Below are 18,607 nucleotides of genomic sequence, written 5' to 3'. Positions count from 1 at the left end.
CAGAGAACTGGATGAATATTTTAATGAAATAACAGCAAAGTACATAAAACAAAAACTTACTAATTAAATTTGAAACACTGAAACTTTGAAAAATCAGGAGATTGGTCTCAGCAGAGTCTGAGTGTGTATAGTATTACTTGTTATTCCAATAATGAAAAAACACAAAAATGCTAAGAATTGAGATTTTTGAAAATATAGTTCTTTATTAGTAACTTTGAACAAAACTAAAAATCTCAACATTAGCTTATAGCCAAGTGATAATAAGTCTGCTTAAAGAGATTGTATTTTAAAAAAACTATTGATATTTGCAGTGTGACTTATGGCTTTATTGCAATTTTATTTTCTTCAACTCATCTATTGAAACCCTGCTAGTTATCTAATGACAACTAGTTTGCCCAGGTGCTAGGGAGACAAAAGCATTATCTTACAATTTTGAAAGAGAAAAATGAACATTTTACAGTAATTTTATTCAAGTAAGAAAGCACATTTATGTGAGTGATGTGCGCATTAACATATTTTTAGCCATTGTCATAACTGGCAGTAACTTTAAATGCATAGCTGCACTGACTCTTCGGACTGTGTTAGGTGGTTTGCAGTTACTGGATGAATGGGAGCTGTTAAGATTCTGAAAGCTTCTCTTTATCTGCAGAATATTAAGATATGTGTGCAGTTGGTTCTGGTTGATTGTTTTGATACTATTTGGTGTCGTAACTATCATGGTTTTCAAAAAGATAGACTCTTACATGTACAGTATTTTTTCTGCTGGTATCACAGTGAAGATAGAATTCTGAAACTCTTTTTTGAGTTATCCACTTGATATATTTAAAGCCTTCCCAAGTTCAAAAATACCTAAAGTTCTAAACATAGGGGTAATTAAGTACTGTCCAACAGCTAAATCTATCCGGAAGGGATTTAGAATCCCAAACATTTGTCACTGATATCCTACTCTTAAATTTAAGGTGCGTTCTAGTTTTAATCACCAATAGAGTGTGCTAAATGCAAGTGTATATTAATGCTGTAGGATCTCTTAGAAAAAAATGTTAAAACTTTGACTTTTTTTTTTTTAAGCTAAAAATAAACCAAAAAACCTGATGAGAATGGATGGCTGGTAGTTAGGTGTGTGCTGGAGTCCTGGTGTGTTGCCCCCTGGTGGACAGTCTTTCCTGATAGCTTACGTTTTGCACTTGTTTCTACAAGTCAGTCTTTAGGCAATTAAAAGTGCTTGGTCCGCGTTTAACACGTTCTTAAGTGTTTTGTAATGCATAAGCTTTTATTTCAACATTTTTACAAGGTGCTAAAGTCTAAAGCCCAGCCCTCTAAAATTTAATGCCCTGTACAGATTGTTAATGACAGGTTTAGTTTGTGATGGCTTTCCTAATAGCAAAGCTTTCAGAAGGGTTAGAGTACTTAAAGGGTGGGGAGGACCATTTAAAACTCTTGGTGTCTGTGTTACAGAGAAAGCCCGGGGGCAGGTAGATGTGCTGTGGGTACACTGGAGGGTGAGAACTGTGCAAAGGTAACGGTGCTCAGTGCCCACTCTCCTTTCGGCTCATGTTAAACTTTTTGACCAGTTACATCAGTACCTCAAGAAGACCAAGAATTTCTTCCTTTAAGAGACCTGTGTCCCCATGGGCTTGGAGATGTTAGTCACAGGTAACATGTTTTTGCATATAATCAGTGTTTATAAGCATGATATTACATTCCAGATTGCCATAATAGGCAAAGGTTTAACATGTCACTTTTTAAATTGCACATCTAGTAACTGTAGAAGTATTTAGGACCCTTAAAAGGACTTCCTGGTAGAGGAGAACTTCTTGAAATATCATATGCATTGCACCTTTTATTGCCAGTTTGCACAGCTATTTGTCTTATTCATGTGCCATGTTAGCTGCTTGGTGAGGCGGGAGGTTTTGTTACCTCGAAATGGTCTGCTCGATGTTGATGTGACTCCTTGGGCCTCTTCTATAGCATGTGGATATAAATTAGATAACATCCAATGCTGTTTTTCTAGAGGGGGGTTTATGTAGTTATTATTATATTGGACGGTTTTCTTGGAGATCTGTGTTGTTGTTGTTTTTTTTTTTGTTGTTTCATAGAAGCCAAATAGTAGACACCTAAAATTATAGTAGAAATAGCATGGAAATTGGAGTTAGAATTTGAATTTGGTTTTTCATTTACCTGGTTCTTGACCTCGATTAAAACAATTTCTTGATACTGCTTCCTTAATCTGCAGTTGGTGTAAGGTAGAGTGAAAATGTATTTCAAATGCCTGGCATAGTCTTTTATCCATTAGGAGTCCCTGAATACATGATATCTGTTATTTTATTCTATTGTTAATCCTCACCCGAGGTCACTTTTCCATTGATTTTTAAAATGTATATTTTTATTGATTTCAGAGAGGAAGGGAGAGACAGACATTTAAAATTTTATTGTCAAATTGTAGCCATGGCAGAAGAAATAACCTGGAAATGACTCACTTTCTCCTGCATGTTGCTGCCTTCAGTCTTTCTAGTTGGAGGATGCAGCTTTTCATCTGCATTATCTCTTATTTGTATCAGAATCGACATAAATTTGGATTGAGTACAATTGTTGTCCCACTCTCACAAAGGATTCCTTTTAAATAAATAGCACAGATGTTCCATTAATATACATTGTTATAAAACAAAATTTTTGTGAATATCCTGTATTTGAAGTTACACTGTACTTAGCAGCAGAATGAATTTAAATGTACAGTCATCCCTGAGTATCCTCGGAGAACTGGTTCCAGGGCTTCCACTGTAAACGTAAATCATAATTCTTTTCTAGAACTCCCTTCCTCATGGTACAGAGTACTAATAACCCCAGCCTTTGATTTTGATGGAATTTATTATTTGTAAAGATGGTGACTTCCAGGTTTCAGAGAGCAGGAAAAAAATGAGGAAATGTACTGTAGGAGAGACAGAATAATAAATTCTTCTATAACCCTCACCTAGTTTCAAGAATCAACACCTGGCCCTGGCCAGTGTGGCTCAGTTGGTTGGAGTGTTGTCCCATGGACCGAAGGGTCGCATTAGATTTTTTTAAAAAATATGTTTTTATTGATTTCAGAGAGAAAGGGAGAGGCAGAGAGGGATAGAAATATCATTGAGAGAGAGTCATTGATCGGCTGCCTCCTGCACACCCCACACTGGGGGTCGAGCTCACACTGCAGGCATGTGCCCTGACCGGAAATCTAACTGTGACCTCCTGGTTCATAGGTCAACACTCAACCACTGAGCCACACCGGCTGGGTTAGAACTTGAATTTGGTCAGGGCACATACCCAGGTTTCGGGTTCAATCCCCAGTCGGGGCATATACAGGAGGCAGCTGATTGATATTTCTCTCTCTGATGTTTCTCTCCCTCCCTCTCCTTCCTCTCTCTCTAAAATCAGTAATTTTTAAAAAGTCACCATCGATGACCAGCCTTGTTGGGTCTCTGTGCCCCACTGTCATTCCTCCCCGGATGAATTTTTGAAGCAAATTCGAGACAGCAAGCCTATTACACTTCTAAATTCCTTAGGATGCATCTCTAAAGGATAAAAGCATAGATAATACTATTATTACATAAGGAAAACATTGGCACTAATTCATCACTAATTCATTGATATAAAATATTCCAGTTTTTCCCAGTTGTCTAATTGAGTCCCCACCTCACCCCCAGTTTATTTTAATTAGGATTTAAACAGGTTTCATACATTATGATTGGTTGATAGGTCTTAGGGTTTTTATTGTTGTGTTTTTTAAATGTCAGGTTTCCCATCCTTTTTCTTTGAAATTTATTTAAAAAAACTTAGGCATGGCTGGCGTGGCTCGGTGGTTGAGCGTCTGCCTATGAACCAGGAGGCCATGGTTTGATTCCCGGTCAAGGCACATGCCCGGGTTGCAGATTTGGTCCCCAGTGGGGAGCGTGCAGGAGGCAGTCGATGGATGGTTCTCTCTCATCATTGTTGTTTATATCTCTCTCTCCCTCTCCCTTCGTCTCTGAGATCAATAAAAATATATTAAAAAAACAAAACAAAAAACTTAGATGTTTGTGCTGAGAGTTTCCTAGATCTGCCTTTTGCTGATGTGGTGTCTTCTGCCATGTTCTATACCTCTGACAGCTAGGTTAGAGATTTGGTCATTTTCAGGTTTAATTTTTTTAGATTGACAAACATATCATAGGCAAGACATAGGAAATTTTTAATGTCTGAGAAAGGTTTTATTTGTTTAAAGAATAACACAGATTCAAATAGTTTATTAATGTGAAAGTTCAAGTTTGGGGGAAAATTGGTATAGATGAGGAAGCATGTTACTAAGTGAAACAGTTTCTAACCTATTCTTCCTTAAACAGGATAAACATGCCTGGTTTTTCTTTTCTTACCTCACTAGAAGGTAAAATAGCTTCTTAAGCAGGAAGAATTTGCTGCTGTGAGACTGGGAAGGGAGCATTGCGTTTATAGTAAGCATTCTGCTGGGAGCAGGCTTCTCTGCAGGGTCTAGTATGGCAATATCTTGGAGGAAAAGCAAGGGTGAGTTGCTTAGGCTGAGAGGAATGTCAGATATTTGGATCAAATTTGTCTTCCTTCATTATTGTGTGTGTGTGTGTGTGTGTGTGTGTTTGCTATATAAGAATTCTGTGGTATGAAACAATTTTCATAATGATCCTCTTGTGAACAGTAATAATTGTTGGCTTATTTTATTTGCTTGATTCTACAAAATGTATTAAAATTGGAAAAATAAGCCATATTGATTGTCTAACTCTACTTCTTGGAAACAAGAAGTCAACTAAACTCTCTTCCTTCTTGATACTCTCGGGGTGGGATTATTGTAGTTTCTAAAGTTGATGAGAATGTGATATAACTTGGTCAAGGACAAATTCAAGAATTTGCCTTGGAAAAGTACCACATCTAATTGGCAGTAATGTGAAATGAAAAGTGTTAATGAAGAGATACCCTGCCGAAACCGGTTTGGCTCAGTGGATGGAGCGTCGGCCTGCGGACTGAAGGGTCCCAGGTTCGATTCCGGTCAAGGGCATGTACCTGGGTTGCGGGCACAATCCCCAGTGGGGGGTGTGCAGGAGGCAGCTGATTGATGTTTCTCTCTAATTGATGTTTCTAACTCTCTATCTCTCTCCCTTCCTTTCTGCAAAAAATCAATAAAATATATTTAAAAAAAAAAAAAAAGAGATACCCTATATTCAAAATACAGCACTTTTAAAAGTTTCATCATCTTAAAATATCTCTTCTCACAGGTACAGTCACTTAGTGATGGTAAAATTTTGTTTCTTAATTATTCCTGAAATGTCCTTCACAAACAAATAAAATTTTATCAATTAGTTTTACCCTTGAGTATCAAGTATACTAAGTTTTAGATCAGCTCTTCCAATTGAAAAATGTGAAATTTTATATACATGTAAAATTTTAACTTTTCTAGTAGCCACAGTAAGATGTCAAAAGTAACAGGTGACATGAGCTTTCATACTGTGTACAACCCAGTATGTCTAAAATGTTAATCTCTTCACATGTGATCAGTATTAAAAACTTGAAATTTTATATTCTCTGTTTTTGGTACTAAGTTTTCAAAATCTGTTATGTACTTTACACTCATGGAACAATTCCATTTGACTGGATTAGCCACATTTCAAGTACTCAGAAGCCTCATGTGGCTAGTAGCTACTCCATTGAACAAAGCAGTTTTAAGATACTTAGCTTTAAAAATCACTTGTTAAAAGTATGATGAGTCTTGCTGGAAAAAAATGTAATGGTATATATAAAATTAGCTTAACCATGGAAAAATTTGGGAATGATTAATTTTCAGTGTGACTCAAACAAATTAGAGGTTTTGTATCTGAGTACTTTATTCCCTTGTGACCACCCTAAGTTTCAAGGAAGATATGTGTAAATGGCTGTATTGTGTGAATGGTACACTTTTGAAGGAGCTACACTTTGAATCACACAGGCAGTGAGCCTCTTACTTAAAAAGAACTCTTCCGTGATGTTCAACTCTGTGTGTGTCTGTGGTTGGTTGAAATACTGGGAGTAACTTTTTTGGTTAAAGGCACATTTTCAGATTAAGTTTTAGTCTGGAGACTACAGAAATCTTTGATTACTCAGGAATCAGGGATCAGTTTGTGCCCAATTGACTTCAACTATTATTTTTTGAGCAATGTTCTGTCATCTTAACCTTGCACATATTCTAAGTGCAAGAACCTGAACTGTAATCCTCCCTTGAAGGGACATTCATCTCCTAGGAGGAAGAGAGATGGCAGTGTGCACTTGCAAACGCTGGTAATAGGAGCGCACAGAGAAGAGCATTTGGTTCTTGGACCCTACCGACCCATATCCCTGGATTCAGTCAAGTTTCTCTCCGTACAGTTAAGGTTGTCAGACTGTTGTAGATGGATGATGAAAAGGTGCACAGCTTTTTTTTTTTTTTTTTTTTTTTTTTAAATATATTTTATTGATTTTTTACAGAGAGGAAGGGAGAGAGATAGAGAGTTAGAAACATCGATGAGAGAGAAACATCGACCAGCTGCCTCCTGCACATCTCCCACTGGGGATGTGCCCGCAACCCAGGTACATGCCCTTGACCAGAATCGAACCCGGGACCCTTGAGTCCGCAGGCAGACGCTCTATCCACTGAGCCAAACCGGTTTTGGCAAAAAGGTGCACAGCTTTGAAAGATAAATGCACCTCTGTTTTAGTTAAGGGGACTAAATAACACATGGATGTTCTTCCCATGGAGACCTGGGAGCTGGGGGATGCCTACTTAGAACTGTAATGTTTTTTTTAAAAAATATATTTTATTGATTTTTTACAGAGAGGAAGGGAGAGAGATAGAGAGCTAGAAACATCGATGAGAGAGAAACATCGATCAGCTGCCTCCTGCACATCTCCCACTGGGGAGGTGCCCGCAACCCAGGTACATGCCCTTGACTGGAATCGAACCTGGGACCCTTCAGTCCGCAGGCCGACGTTCTATCCACTGAGCCAAACCGGTTTTGGCAAGAACTGTAATGTTTAAGGAGACTTTTCTTCCTTGATTCCTTGTGTAACAATGTTGAGTTATTGCTCAGGTGCTATGAGCCAGGCAATTTCAGCACCTGAATATACAGCGGTGAATAAGATAGAAATAATTTTACCTTCAGGGAACTTTGCCTGTTGAATAGACTCACTGGTCACCAAATACTTGAATTAGCTTAGTTTTCAGTATAGTTGCCTTCCTTCTTAGTATTAATATGCAACCTTCTCCATTTATTGTCAGCATTGAATCTTGGTATATAAATTATTGATTGATGTAAGCTGTGGGGTAATGGGAAGATTTTGTTTTAGGATTAGCATGCCCTTGACCTTTTGGGTTTAACATGCAACCTGTTATTTTTCTGGAGTTACTTGACAAGGTTACATTATTGGTTGGATTACAAGTGGAATCAGTAAGACTGAATATAGTGAGTGAAGTGAAGAGGACAGACTCTGGAGCCAGAATGCCCAGATATAGATTCCGACCCTGCCACACATTAGCAGTGTGTACTTGGACAAGTTAAACTTCTGCTTTTGATTCCTGTCTATAAAATGCTGACTGCAAGGGTTAAATGAGATAATAGATATTGTCTTGGGCGGTTTGGGCTGCTATAACAAAATACCACGGACTGGGTGGCTTAAGCAGTAGGCATTTATTTCTTATAATTCTAGAGCCTGGGAGGTCCAAGATCAAGGTGAAGACAGATTGGTTGGTTGCTTGGTGAGACTTGTGGACAGATGCATTCTGGGCTGTAGACACACATGGCTTTTTCCTCTGGGTGCCAGTGAAGAGAGCCTGGTTTCTCTTCTTAAAAAGACAGTAATCCCATTATGGGGGCTCTACCCTCATGACCTCAACTAAGCCTACCTATTTCCCAAAGGCCCTGCCTCTTAATACCATCATAGGGGGCTAGGGCTGCAATAGGACACATTTTTGGGGGGACACATAAAGCATTTCTTGTTTATATTCTTGTTTAAACTGTTGTCAAACTTTACAGTAGAAGAAAAGATGCAACTACCAAAGACTTTTGGCAAAGAACTAGGAATCTAAAATGTGAATTGGAAATATCGTTATGAACACATGGTTTATTTCTCTTTCAAACATAATGTATATTTTCTAGCTCTGATCTCAGAGCAATGACCAACCCAACAACAGTGGGCACCTTAGTGACCAGATTGTGTCTCTATGTATTATTTCTGATTTAAAAGGGACCATTGCGCCTGGCCTGTGTGGTTCTGTGGTTGAGTATCGACCCATGAATTAGGAGGTCACGGTTTGATTCCCTGTCAGGGCATATGCCTGGTTGTGGGCTCAATCCCCAGTAGGGGGGCCTGCAGGAGGCAGCCGATCAATGATTCCCTCTCATCATTGATGTTTCTATCCCTCTCTCCCTCTCCCTTTCTCTCTCTGAAATAAAAAAAAAAGTGAGGGGGACCAAGGCTGATTGCAGATGGGGGCAGGAAGTGTACAAGTTGAACCTGGATTTATCAAGTCAGAACAGAAAGCAGTAGAGCTCCCAGAGCTTACTATAGTCATGCCAAAAGATGCAGAAACCAACGTGAAGAGGTTTCCACTGACAAAGACAGGGCAGTTTGAGCTTCAGAAAGAATGAATGCAATGGATTGATACATACAGAATCTCTATGAATCCATGAATTTATAATGATTCTGAAAAAAATAAACATTTGGTCAGCTTTGCACAATGCCAGAGCACCAACTGAAAATTTTGACAATAATGATGTCTTTGAGCTCTTGAAAGAAGAGATTGAGATGAGGACTTGCATGAAGCTGATTTATTTTGGAGATGATTTCCAAGAGCAAAAGTGAGGAATAGGGAAAGTGAAAAGGGGAATGAGGAAAAGCCAATGAAGGTTACTTGACTGATTGGCCACAAGGAAATGGGTGGGGCCTTAGAGAAAAGTGCAGAATGCCTCCCTGCTGGTAGCCTGGGCATTTATCTACTGGCTCCCACCCCCCAGCCTGTAAATTGCAGGTTGTTTTAAGGGTTTCAACTCTCAGGTGCTTCTGGGCTGGCTGCTCATGAACTCTTCTGACACTTTGGAGAAGCCCTGAGGTAAAAAGGAAAGATGGATGCTTAGGGGGAAGGAGGCAGACAGCTTCAGTGTGTGCTGGTGAAATCAGAGGTGAGTGTGTGAGGGTGTGGGAGAGGGGGCACAAAACAGCTGCAGAGGTGGAGGAACCCAGTACGTGCCTTCACTGTACGTACTGTGCTCCCGGGTGTCCAAGTATTTGATAAGGGAGGTTGTTCTTTTTTTTTTTTTTTTTTTTAAATATATTTTATTGATTTTTTACAGAGAGGAAGGGAGAGAGATAGAGAGTTAGAAACAACGATGAGAGAGAAACATCGATCAGCTGCCTCCTGCACATCTCCTACTGGAGATGTGCCCGCAACCCAGGTACATGCCCTTGACTGGAATCGAACCTGGGACCTTTCAGTCCGCAAGCCGACGCTCTATCCACTGAGCCAAACCGGTTTTGGCAAGGAGGTTGTTCTTTATGGAAGAACTTCAGCCTAATCACAGAAGACACCACTTTTCAGCTTTGAATGGAATAATGTGTTTAGGCTAGTGATGGCGAACCTTTTGAGCTCAGCGTGTCAGCATTTTGAAAAACCCTAACTTAACTCTGGTGCCGTGTCACATATAGAAATTTTTTTATATTTGCAACCATAGTAAAACAAAGATTTATATTTTTGATATTTATTTTATATATTTAAATGCCATTTAACAAAGAAAAATCAACCAAAAAAATGAGTTCATGTGTCACCTCTGACACGCGTGTCATAGGCTCGCCATCACTGGTTTAGGCAGTGATCATTAGGGATTGCAACATTTTAGGAAGGCAACCAGAGATAAATGGATCTCCCCATGATCTCCTCATGGAGTACGACACTCCCCCTGTGACGTATTATTGACTCTCTTAACCAAACAGCAGCAGCAAAAACCAAATTGAGTCTTCAGATTTAATTACCGCTTGTGTGGGGCACAGAGGAACATATTAAACACCATCATGGGGGTTTAATTAGCAAAATCCAGGCAGGACAAATGATAGATTTGCGATTTTTTACCTCCAAGTAGGTGGTAAGAAAAAAAGGGAAATGTATAGATTGAGACTAGTGTCATAATCAACCAAGTATAATGTGTGGACCTTCCTTGGATACTGATTGAAGAAACAATTGTAAAAACAATTTAAAAAAAAAAATAAATTGTGGCTGTTTGAACACTGACTAGATTTTTAGTGTGAAGTTTTGGTCATCTTTAAGGACTGATATTAGTATTTTGTCTACTTAGTGTTGTTTTAAGGATACTAATACTTAGAAATAAAAGGCATGAGAGCCCTAGCTGGTTTGGCTCAATGGATGGAGCATCGGCCTGCGGACTGAGGGGGTCCCAGGTTCGATTCCGGCCAAGGGCACATGCCTGGGTTGTGGGCTCGATCCCCATTGTGGGGCGTGCAGGAGGCAGCCAATCAATGATTCTCTCTCATCATTGATGTTTCTGTCTCTCTCTCCCTTTCCCTTCCTCTCTAAAATCAATAAAATATATATATTTTTAAAAGGCATGAGAATGACAAGTTGGGGGTGATGGTTACATTCTGGGAGGCAGTAGCATGGGTAACTTCAGCTGTCTTACTCTATTTGGTGAGGTGGGTTCATAGATGTTTTGTGCTTTGTGATATAAGAAATATACAACATAGTAAAACAATTATGATAGAGGATGCAGTGGAAAAATCCAGAATGAATAATTGTACAGGATGTATGACCTGGACCACCAAATAAATGGCATGAGAGCAGTGAAGGGAAACTCTTGTATCAAGTAGACCTAAAGAGACACCAGCTCTACACGTGTGCCTCTTGGCGGGATCTTGACATGAACAAACCAACTGTAAAAAGATAGTTATAGGCAGTTGGAAGTAAACAGAATGGATATCTGGTATCAAGGAATTTTTGTTACTTTTGAGGAGCAACAATGGTGTTGTAGTGAAGTTTAAACCCAAAAGGTCCTTATTTTTTATAGCTGTTTACTGGTGTACTTCAGCATGGCCGTGGGACTTGCTGGTACAGGTGTAAGCATGCTAACGAAGATCTGGTGACCATATTTGATCATGGAAGCTGGTATGGGCATAGGGTGGTCGGTTTGATTAGCTTGTCGAGTGTGGTGTCACTGTGAAAACTGCTCTGAAGTTAACTTAAACCAGTTCACTGATGACTACAGATCTTGAAGACGCCCTTTGGAGCCTACATGAGCTTTTCTGTTGGCTCGTTATCCTGTAATTTAAATTGCTTTTAATAAATAACTAGTATTGAATTTTCATGGTAACTAATATTTCAAGCCCACATGTTAAACAAACTTTACCTAATTTTCTCTCTGGGGGAAAACCCTTAAATTCTATATGGTTAACTTATAAATAGATTGTGTTGGGGTTCTTTTTTAAAATAACACAGTAATTAAATATTTTTTTATGGTGTTTGCTCTCAGACTTAAGTGTGGTAGTTCTCACCCCCCTTGTAATTTTTAATTTTTATTGTTTAAAATTGATTTTAGAGCAAGAGGCAAGGAGGAAGAGAGAGTGAGAGAGAAGGAGATAGAGATAGAGATAGAGAGAGAGAGAGAGAGAGAGAGAGAAAGAAAGAAACACCGATGTTAGAGAGAAACATAGATCTGTTGCCTCCTGCACGCACCTTGACCAGGGATTGGGCATGTGCCCAGACCTGGAATCGACCTGACAAGCTAAGCCCTCAGTGCCCTGAGGTTGCTCACCCAACTGAGTCACACTGGCCAGGGCACTCCCCTTATATTTTTAAGGAAATCATTGGAAATGTTAGTTGTTTCTGGATGGCGGATCTGTGAGTCCTGTTTTCTTTTCCTTCTGTATATTATAACACAATTTAATATAATTACTGAGTGAGTGACTCCCAGGTGCCAAGCACTGCTCTAGGCTCTGAATACAGCCCAACACCCTGCTCTTACGGAGTGTGTGTGCTATTTCTACTACGTTGGTGTGTAGAACTTAATTTTGCTGATAGTTAAATTGAACTTCAGTGCTTTGGTCACCATAGAATAGAAACAAATGCCAATATCAATTCTACCAACTCTTAAGTATTTGGAATCAAACCTAGATAAAACAACTCTAAAAGCTCACATGGGAAGCAGATGATAATGTTTTTAAAATATATATATTTTTATTGATTTCAGAGAGGAAGGGAGAATGAGAGAGGAATAGAAACATTAACGCTGAGAGAGAATCATTGATAGGCTGCCTCCTGCATGCCCCCCACCCCCACCCACTGGGGATCAAGCCTGAAACCTGGGTACGTGCCCTGATTGGGAATCGAACTGGTGACCTCCAGGGCACGGGTTGATGCTGGATGTACATTTTGAAGATTGCATTGGGAAACATGGTTAATGATATACACAACGTAGTATTCTATATAAAGGTTTATTGGGAGTCCTGTGAAGTGGATACTTGTTCTTATAATATGAATAATTACCTGCTAGTTGACCAGAACTCTGTATGTACATTTACATGTGTACTTTTGGAACAAAGTTTTGGTAGTATATACCAGAAGAATGAGTCCAATGGTAATAAATGCTTAGTTTCTCAAGATTGTGCTGCTAATTCTTACTGGGTCAGATGTTTGATTAAACAGATTAGTATTTGCATATCTGTAGTAATTCTTCCTTCCTTGGTTACCCAGGGTAAATATTTATACAATGTGAGTAACTTTTCTGCTAACTAAAGCAATATATAGCAGTTTTGAAATCTGTGTATTAAGGCTTTTGTAGAAAATATAAAACCTTATACAAAAACAAAGCTATAGCACACATCCTGCAGCTTTTACTATGATTAGCAGATGAGTTTTTTTAAAAAAAGGCAAATCTCACACTAGCATGTCATATGTAAATTGAGACTGGGTGGTGGTTAAAATCTTTTTTTCTCTTCTTAAATTGACACTCTCACTATCTCTGGTATATTGCTCCTGGTGACTGCACTTTGTTTTATTGTCTCAAAAATAATGTAAGAATGCGTCTTACTATCCACTTTATGATTACAAACAGAATATACAGTGGGGCCTTGACTTACGAGTTTAATTTGTTCTGTGATGGAGCTCGTAACTCAAATTACTTGTATGTCAAATCAATTTTCACCATTACAATGAATTGAAATGCCATTAATCCATTCCGGACACCCAAAAAACAAAGTTTTGCAAAATAACTGCAAGCACAAATGCGAGCACAACACTGATGCTTCAACTAAGAGCTAACTGCTTAAAGTGAACGAGTGAGACACGTGATGCTGGGCTGATGTTGTGGCGTTCACTGTGACGTTTGCTGTGCCAACTACCGGTGGGGTATCTGAAGCTGGCTCGTAACCCGAATTTTAGCTCGCAACTCAACGCAAAAAATTGGCCGAGAGACGGCTTGTATCTCGAAAAACTTGTTAGTCGGGACACTTGTAAGTCAAGGCCCCACTGTACATATTCTTTAGGGTTTCCTAAGGGATAGGCGGTACCTCTGGCAGCATTTGTTCTCATGCTTTGGGGGAATAGAAGGGACAAAAGACTAGGCTATGAATCTTGTCTAATCTGGTGTTTTACTGTGGTACTTCAAAATAAGTGGATTATTTGACCTGGAAAGGAAAACTAATATGTTTCTAATTCTAGAAGTTAAGTAATTTATTTCACTTGAGATGTCAAACCTAACTGCTAGTCTATTTTTTTAAAATATATTTTTATTGATTTCTGAGAGGAAGGGAGAGGGAGAGAGACATAGATGAGAGAGAATCCCTGATTGGCTGCCTCTTGCACGACTCCCTATCCCCATCCCCATCAAGCCCGCTACCGACGGATGTGCCCTGAACCTCCTGGTTCATAGGTCCAAGCTCAACCACGGAGCTACGCCGGCTGGGTTTTTTTTTTTTTTTAATAAAAATAGCTATGATTGGTGTGTGGCATCTGTGCTAAAATCTCATATGATTATTGTCCCTCTCCTCCTCTTCCTCTCTGACAGTGTTGAAAAAAGAATGTGGGTGTGTGTGTGTAATAGATATTATTATACGTAGTATACTATATATGCATGTTTACATAGGTGGGCATTGAACTTAAGGTGGGGTTTGTTTTTTAATGTTTTTCTACCGTGGACTCCTTTGGTAGCCTGAAATGTATGGACCTCTTAGGATGTTTTTAAATGCATAAAATAAAATACATAGGATTATGAGGAAATAGATTACTTTGAAATACAGTTAGCAAAATGTTAAAACTCATAGTAACATGTGCTCCTTAACATAAGTAACAAGTTCTAGCAACACGTCCAAATTTCACAGTAATGAGTGTAGATGATATTTAAAGATCTGCAACAACTTACTGTAATATATAAAGAACGGATTTATGTTGATGTCAAATTACAAGCAGTGTACTTCTACTGTGGTTTAATGCTATCATTTATGATTGAAAAGAGGCGCTAAATTTCAGGGGATAGTGAAAATAAATATATAGCCACCCTCCACCGCTCATCCATGTTCCCCGAATTCTGTCTTTTAATTGCACCCCTTGGCTGCAATCTCACATTAAGAACATTCTGCTCTAAGGCTTTGCGTCCTGCAATGCTTAATTTGAGGCTGAAGGGTTTAAACTTAGAATATAGTCGTCAGATGAAATGTGTTTCAAACATTGTCTCTGCCAGTTTTAGAGGCTTTAAAAATGAGCCCTAACAATCTAATGCGCTGGATCTCCACATGGTCTCGGTGTGCCCCCCGTGACCAACTTTGACTCCTTTTTCCTTCTTGGGCTGCATTTTCTTACTATATATGGGTTTTTAGTTAATAAAGAATTAATAATTTAAGTCATTTTTAAACACCCATGTTGGCTATTAATGTCTTTTGCTTTTATATGTGTTCTTTAAAAAAAATTTTTTTTTTAATTCTTCTGCAGGATTCGGAAACTTCAGATACGAAATATCCCGCCTCACTTACAGTGGGAGGTAAGAATTTCTATATTTAAAATTAAGATTTTAATATCTAAGCCCGTTGTTGGTTTTTCCAAAGGTTTTTCTCCTTCCTCCACCTCTTGTGCTAGAACACACAGTTTTTCTCTCTTACGGTTTGTGTCTTGTTGTGTGGGCTTTTCTTCTGTATCTTTTAAAAATTGCTCTTTGAGATACTTATAAAAAAGTTGAAATAGCTTCTTGGGTAATCCCCTTCATTCAGTCTCATCCCAACGGAATCTTTTTATTTGAGGTCTTTCTGATGAGTTTGCCAATTGTACATATTTAAATATGAAGTTCCCTCCTTGGCAAATTTGTTTTAAAAGAAAAATACCTGCTACTGAGGCTTTACTTTAAAATGTTACTCTGCTTCCTTTTGCTCAGATGGTGGCACTGTAGTGGCCGGGCATAACACAAACTAAATATTTAGCACAATTGATTTGTCTGTGTCAGCAATTTTCAAAGCATAAGAATGATGTTATGGTGAGAATTTGAAATACCAGTGGTTGAAGAGATAAAAGAAAATATCTGTTGACTCTTCCAGATGATGGAACCTGAAAGTTCTTAAAACCTAACTTGGAGAGGCAGTGTAAGGGAAGTTGCTTAGCTCTTGTGTATTTTTAATATAAAAATCAAGAGTAACTAGCTTTGTAAGTTTCATGTTTGTCTTCTAAAATGACAGTTGATGAGTCACTAAACCAGAACCTTCATCAAAATGCAAAGTATGGTTAAAAGGTTTCTTTGGTGGTGAGTTGAGGGAAGTTGGTCAGAAGTCTGATTTTCCAGGGTCCCGATTGGTAACAACTCATTTGTGCTCAGAATATTTTATACAGCATTTATACCCAGAACAATATTATGCATTGAGTTTAATCTTTATAGGAGGAGTTAGTTCTTTGGTATATGCTTGAGTGTTTTTCAAGTTATATAATGCATAAAAAGTATACTTTTGTAGATGGAAACAGTAAAAATAAGGTTAAGCTCAATGCATTTTCCTGTTTTAGATGAACACTTATTTGAGGAATTGAATAGCTTGGAGGATGCGTCCCCAAATCAAGTGTTGTGGTTTGATTGCTTTGTTTCAACATGATCCATGTTAAATATGATTTTTCTGCTTGTGTATGGTAGCTTTCAATGAAATAGTCAAATTGTTGCAGCCAATTTTAAGCAAGTGAATTATTAGTATAGTAGTATATCAGATACAGGCAAGTGGCAATTTCGTTTTAATTCTTTCATAGTATCTCTTCAAATTTAGATTGCAGTAGCTTCTCAAGCATTTAGTTTATTGTACTTTTGGTGGTTTTTCAAGCTTGTAGTTTACTAAATTCTTATTTTGGATAAAATTTAACCTCATTCATGAGACTAAATCTTTATTTGCCATATTTAACTTTTTAAAATTTTTTATTTATTGATTTTGAGAGAGAAACACACACATATTAATTTGTTGTTCCACTTATTTTATGCATTCATTGGTTGATTCTTGTATATGTCCTGACTTGGGATTGAACCCACAACCTTGGCCTGTTGAGATGACGCTGAGCTACCTGGTCAGGGCTGCCATATCTGACTTTTATATTTTATTTTCCCTTCATCCATAGTTCTTTAAGGCAGCGGTCGCCAACTGGTGGCCCGTGGACCACTGGTGGTCCGTGAGGTCTGAAAGGTTGGCGACCGCTGCTTTAGGTATGGTCAAGTTGGTGACATTTCCATTTTCAGATGGGCAAATAAGGGCACACAAATAACTGAGTAAGAACACATACTGAATGGTAAAAAATTTGGAACTAGACTTTGAAACTCTTGACTTTTACCTCTTTAAAATTTTTTAAGTGATTGTTTGAAATATTGATCAACAACAAAATTTACTGAGGGGTTGCCCTGGCTGGCATCGCTCAATGGTTAGAGCATAGGCATGTGCAGGGATCTAGATTGTAGGTTCAATCCCAGTCCCGGTGTGTGGGGGGGTGTTTGGGAGGCAACCAATCCATGTGTTTCTATCACATCAATGTTTCTCTCTCTCTCCCCCCTACCCCCCGCCGTCCTTCCACTCTCTCTCTAAAAAAAAAAAAAAAAAAAAAAAAAAAAAAATCTATGGAAAAAAATATCCTAGGGTTAGGATTAACCACGAAAAAAAAAAAAATTTAATGTAGGATAAGGTGGTGTGAGGTTTCCTTTCCTTGAAGATGCGAATGAACACCATCTGTTATTTCCTTTTTGAGACGAGTCACTTTGTATCACTTTTACCTGTACACACTGGGGGTGCTGGCTGTTTCGTGCCAAGGCCTTATTTTCGACAGTGGTGATTTTGCACTAATAGGTCCAGACTCCTTAATATTAGAGAGAATAGACTTCACATCCACTGATTACTCTTAGAATCGCTGAAAGCAGAAAGACTGTACATTATGTGCCTCCTGATTTGATGCAATAGGAACTACATAGACTGAGGTGTAATCCTCTAAAAAATAGAGGTTTGACTGGATTCACTTTCATCCTGACCGGGAATCGAACCGTGACCTCCTGGTTCTTAGGTTATCGCTCGACCACTGAGCCACGTCGGGCTGGAAAGGACTTCTTTGAGGGAGCTTTTCCCTAATCTTACTATCTGAGTCCTGCTCTCTCATCCAAATAATCAAAATTCCTAGTAAGCACTCACAAATGTTGAAAGGGGCACCCTCTCTGAGAGACATGTGAGTGCCGTTAGTTACGTACATGAAGTGTCAGAGCGAAGGGCCAGCCAGCTCTCATGGTGGGGTCAGGCGGTCAAGGTCGGATGGTGTCTCTGGAGCGATGACTGCGTGTCCAACAGTCTGAGCCTCGGAGCCGGTCGTCCGCATTGGGAGGCTCTGCAAGCTGGCAGGGCCCGGATGTGCTCATGCCTGGAGCTGCTACATTTTCTGAGGCAAAGATTTGACTGTGTGGTCTGACAAACGCTTACGAGGAGTACAAACTTCAGACTCACAATCCTGGTGGAAAGTTGAGAATGTGTGTTGGCTTTACCTCGAGGCCTGGAGATCCAGTTTCTCTGGAGAGGGGCGCTGGGAAGATGAGTGTCTTGGGAGGAGACTCCCGGAGGTTTCTGCATGTCGGACAGTTTCGGCCACGTGTGTGGTCTGGGGTGACTGACTACAGGAACGGAAGCTGCCTTCTGGGTTAAGCTCAGGGGAGGAGGGCGGCGTAGGGGCGTTGGTTCTTCAGAACTAAAGCGTCCTCCAGTTGCATCCAGGCTTCTGACATTCATGAGTTGGTCTCTGGTTCTTTTTTGTTGTTGTTAATCCTCACCCGAGGATATTTTCCCATTGATTTTTAGAGAGAGTGGAAGAGACGGGGAGAGACTGAGAGAGAGAAGCGTCTGTGTGAGAGAGACACATCGATTGGTTGCCTCCCACATCCATCCTGACCAGGGCTAGAGATTGAACCTGTAGCCCAGGTACATCCCCTGGAATAGAACCTGGGACTGTTTAATCCAGGCGCCGGCGCTCTATCCACTGAGCCAACCCAGCTAAGGTGGTCTCTGGTTCTTGACGTGGAAGGCGAGTAACTAGTATACTAAAAATAAAACACCACGGCTACAAGTTGGGAATTGCAGCATA

At 39.3% G+C, this 18,607-nt stretch overlaps 1 protein-coding gene across 2 annotated transcripts in view; it reads left to right on the top strand.

Moving 5' to 3' along the window:
• The window catches only part of IGF2BP3 (insulin like growth factor 2 mRNA binding protein 3), a 109,845-nt gene that overhangs the window by 24,963 nt on the left and 66,275 nt on the right, over window positions 1-18,607 (top strand). For both annotated transcript variants that reach the window (XM_070424430.1, XM_070424429.1), the window contains exon 3: window positions 14,972-15,020. In XM_070424430.1, coding sequence (XP_070280531.1) covers window positions 14,972-15,020 — 49 coding nt within the window. The remainder of the gene's footprint in view (window positions 1-14,971; window positions 15,021-18,607) is intronic.

Source organism: Myotis yumanensis, unplaced genomic scaffold (genome assembly GCF_028538775.1).
Source record: "Myotis yumanensis isolate MYYU_CA2020_CCGP unplaced genomic scaffold, mMyoYum1.0.hap1 SCAF_9, whole genome shotgun sequence".
Lineage (NCBI taxonomy): Eukaryota > Metazoa > Chordata > Mammalia > Chiroptera > Vespertilionidae > Myotis > Myotis yumanensis.
Note: the sequence above shows the minus strand (reverse complement) of the source record. Positions and strands in the feature narration are given on the sequence as shown.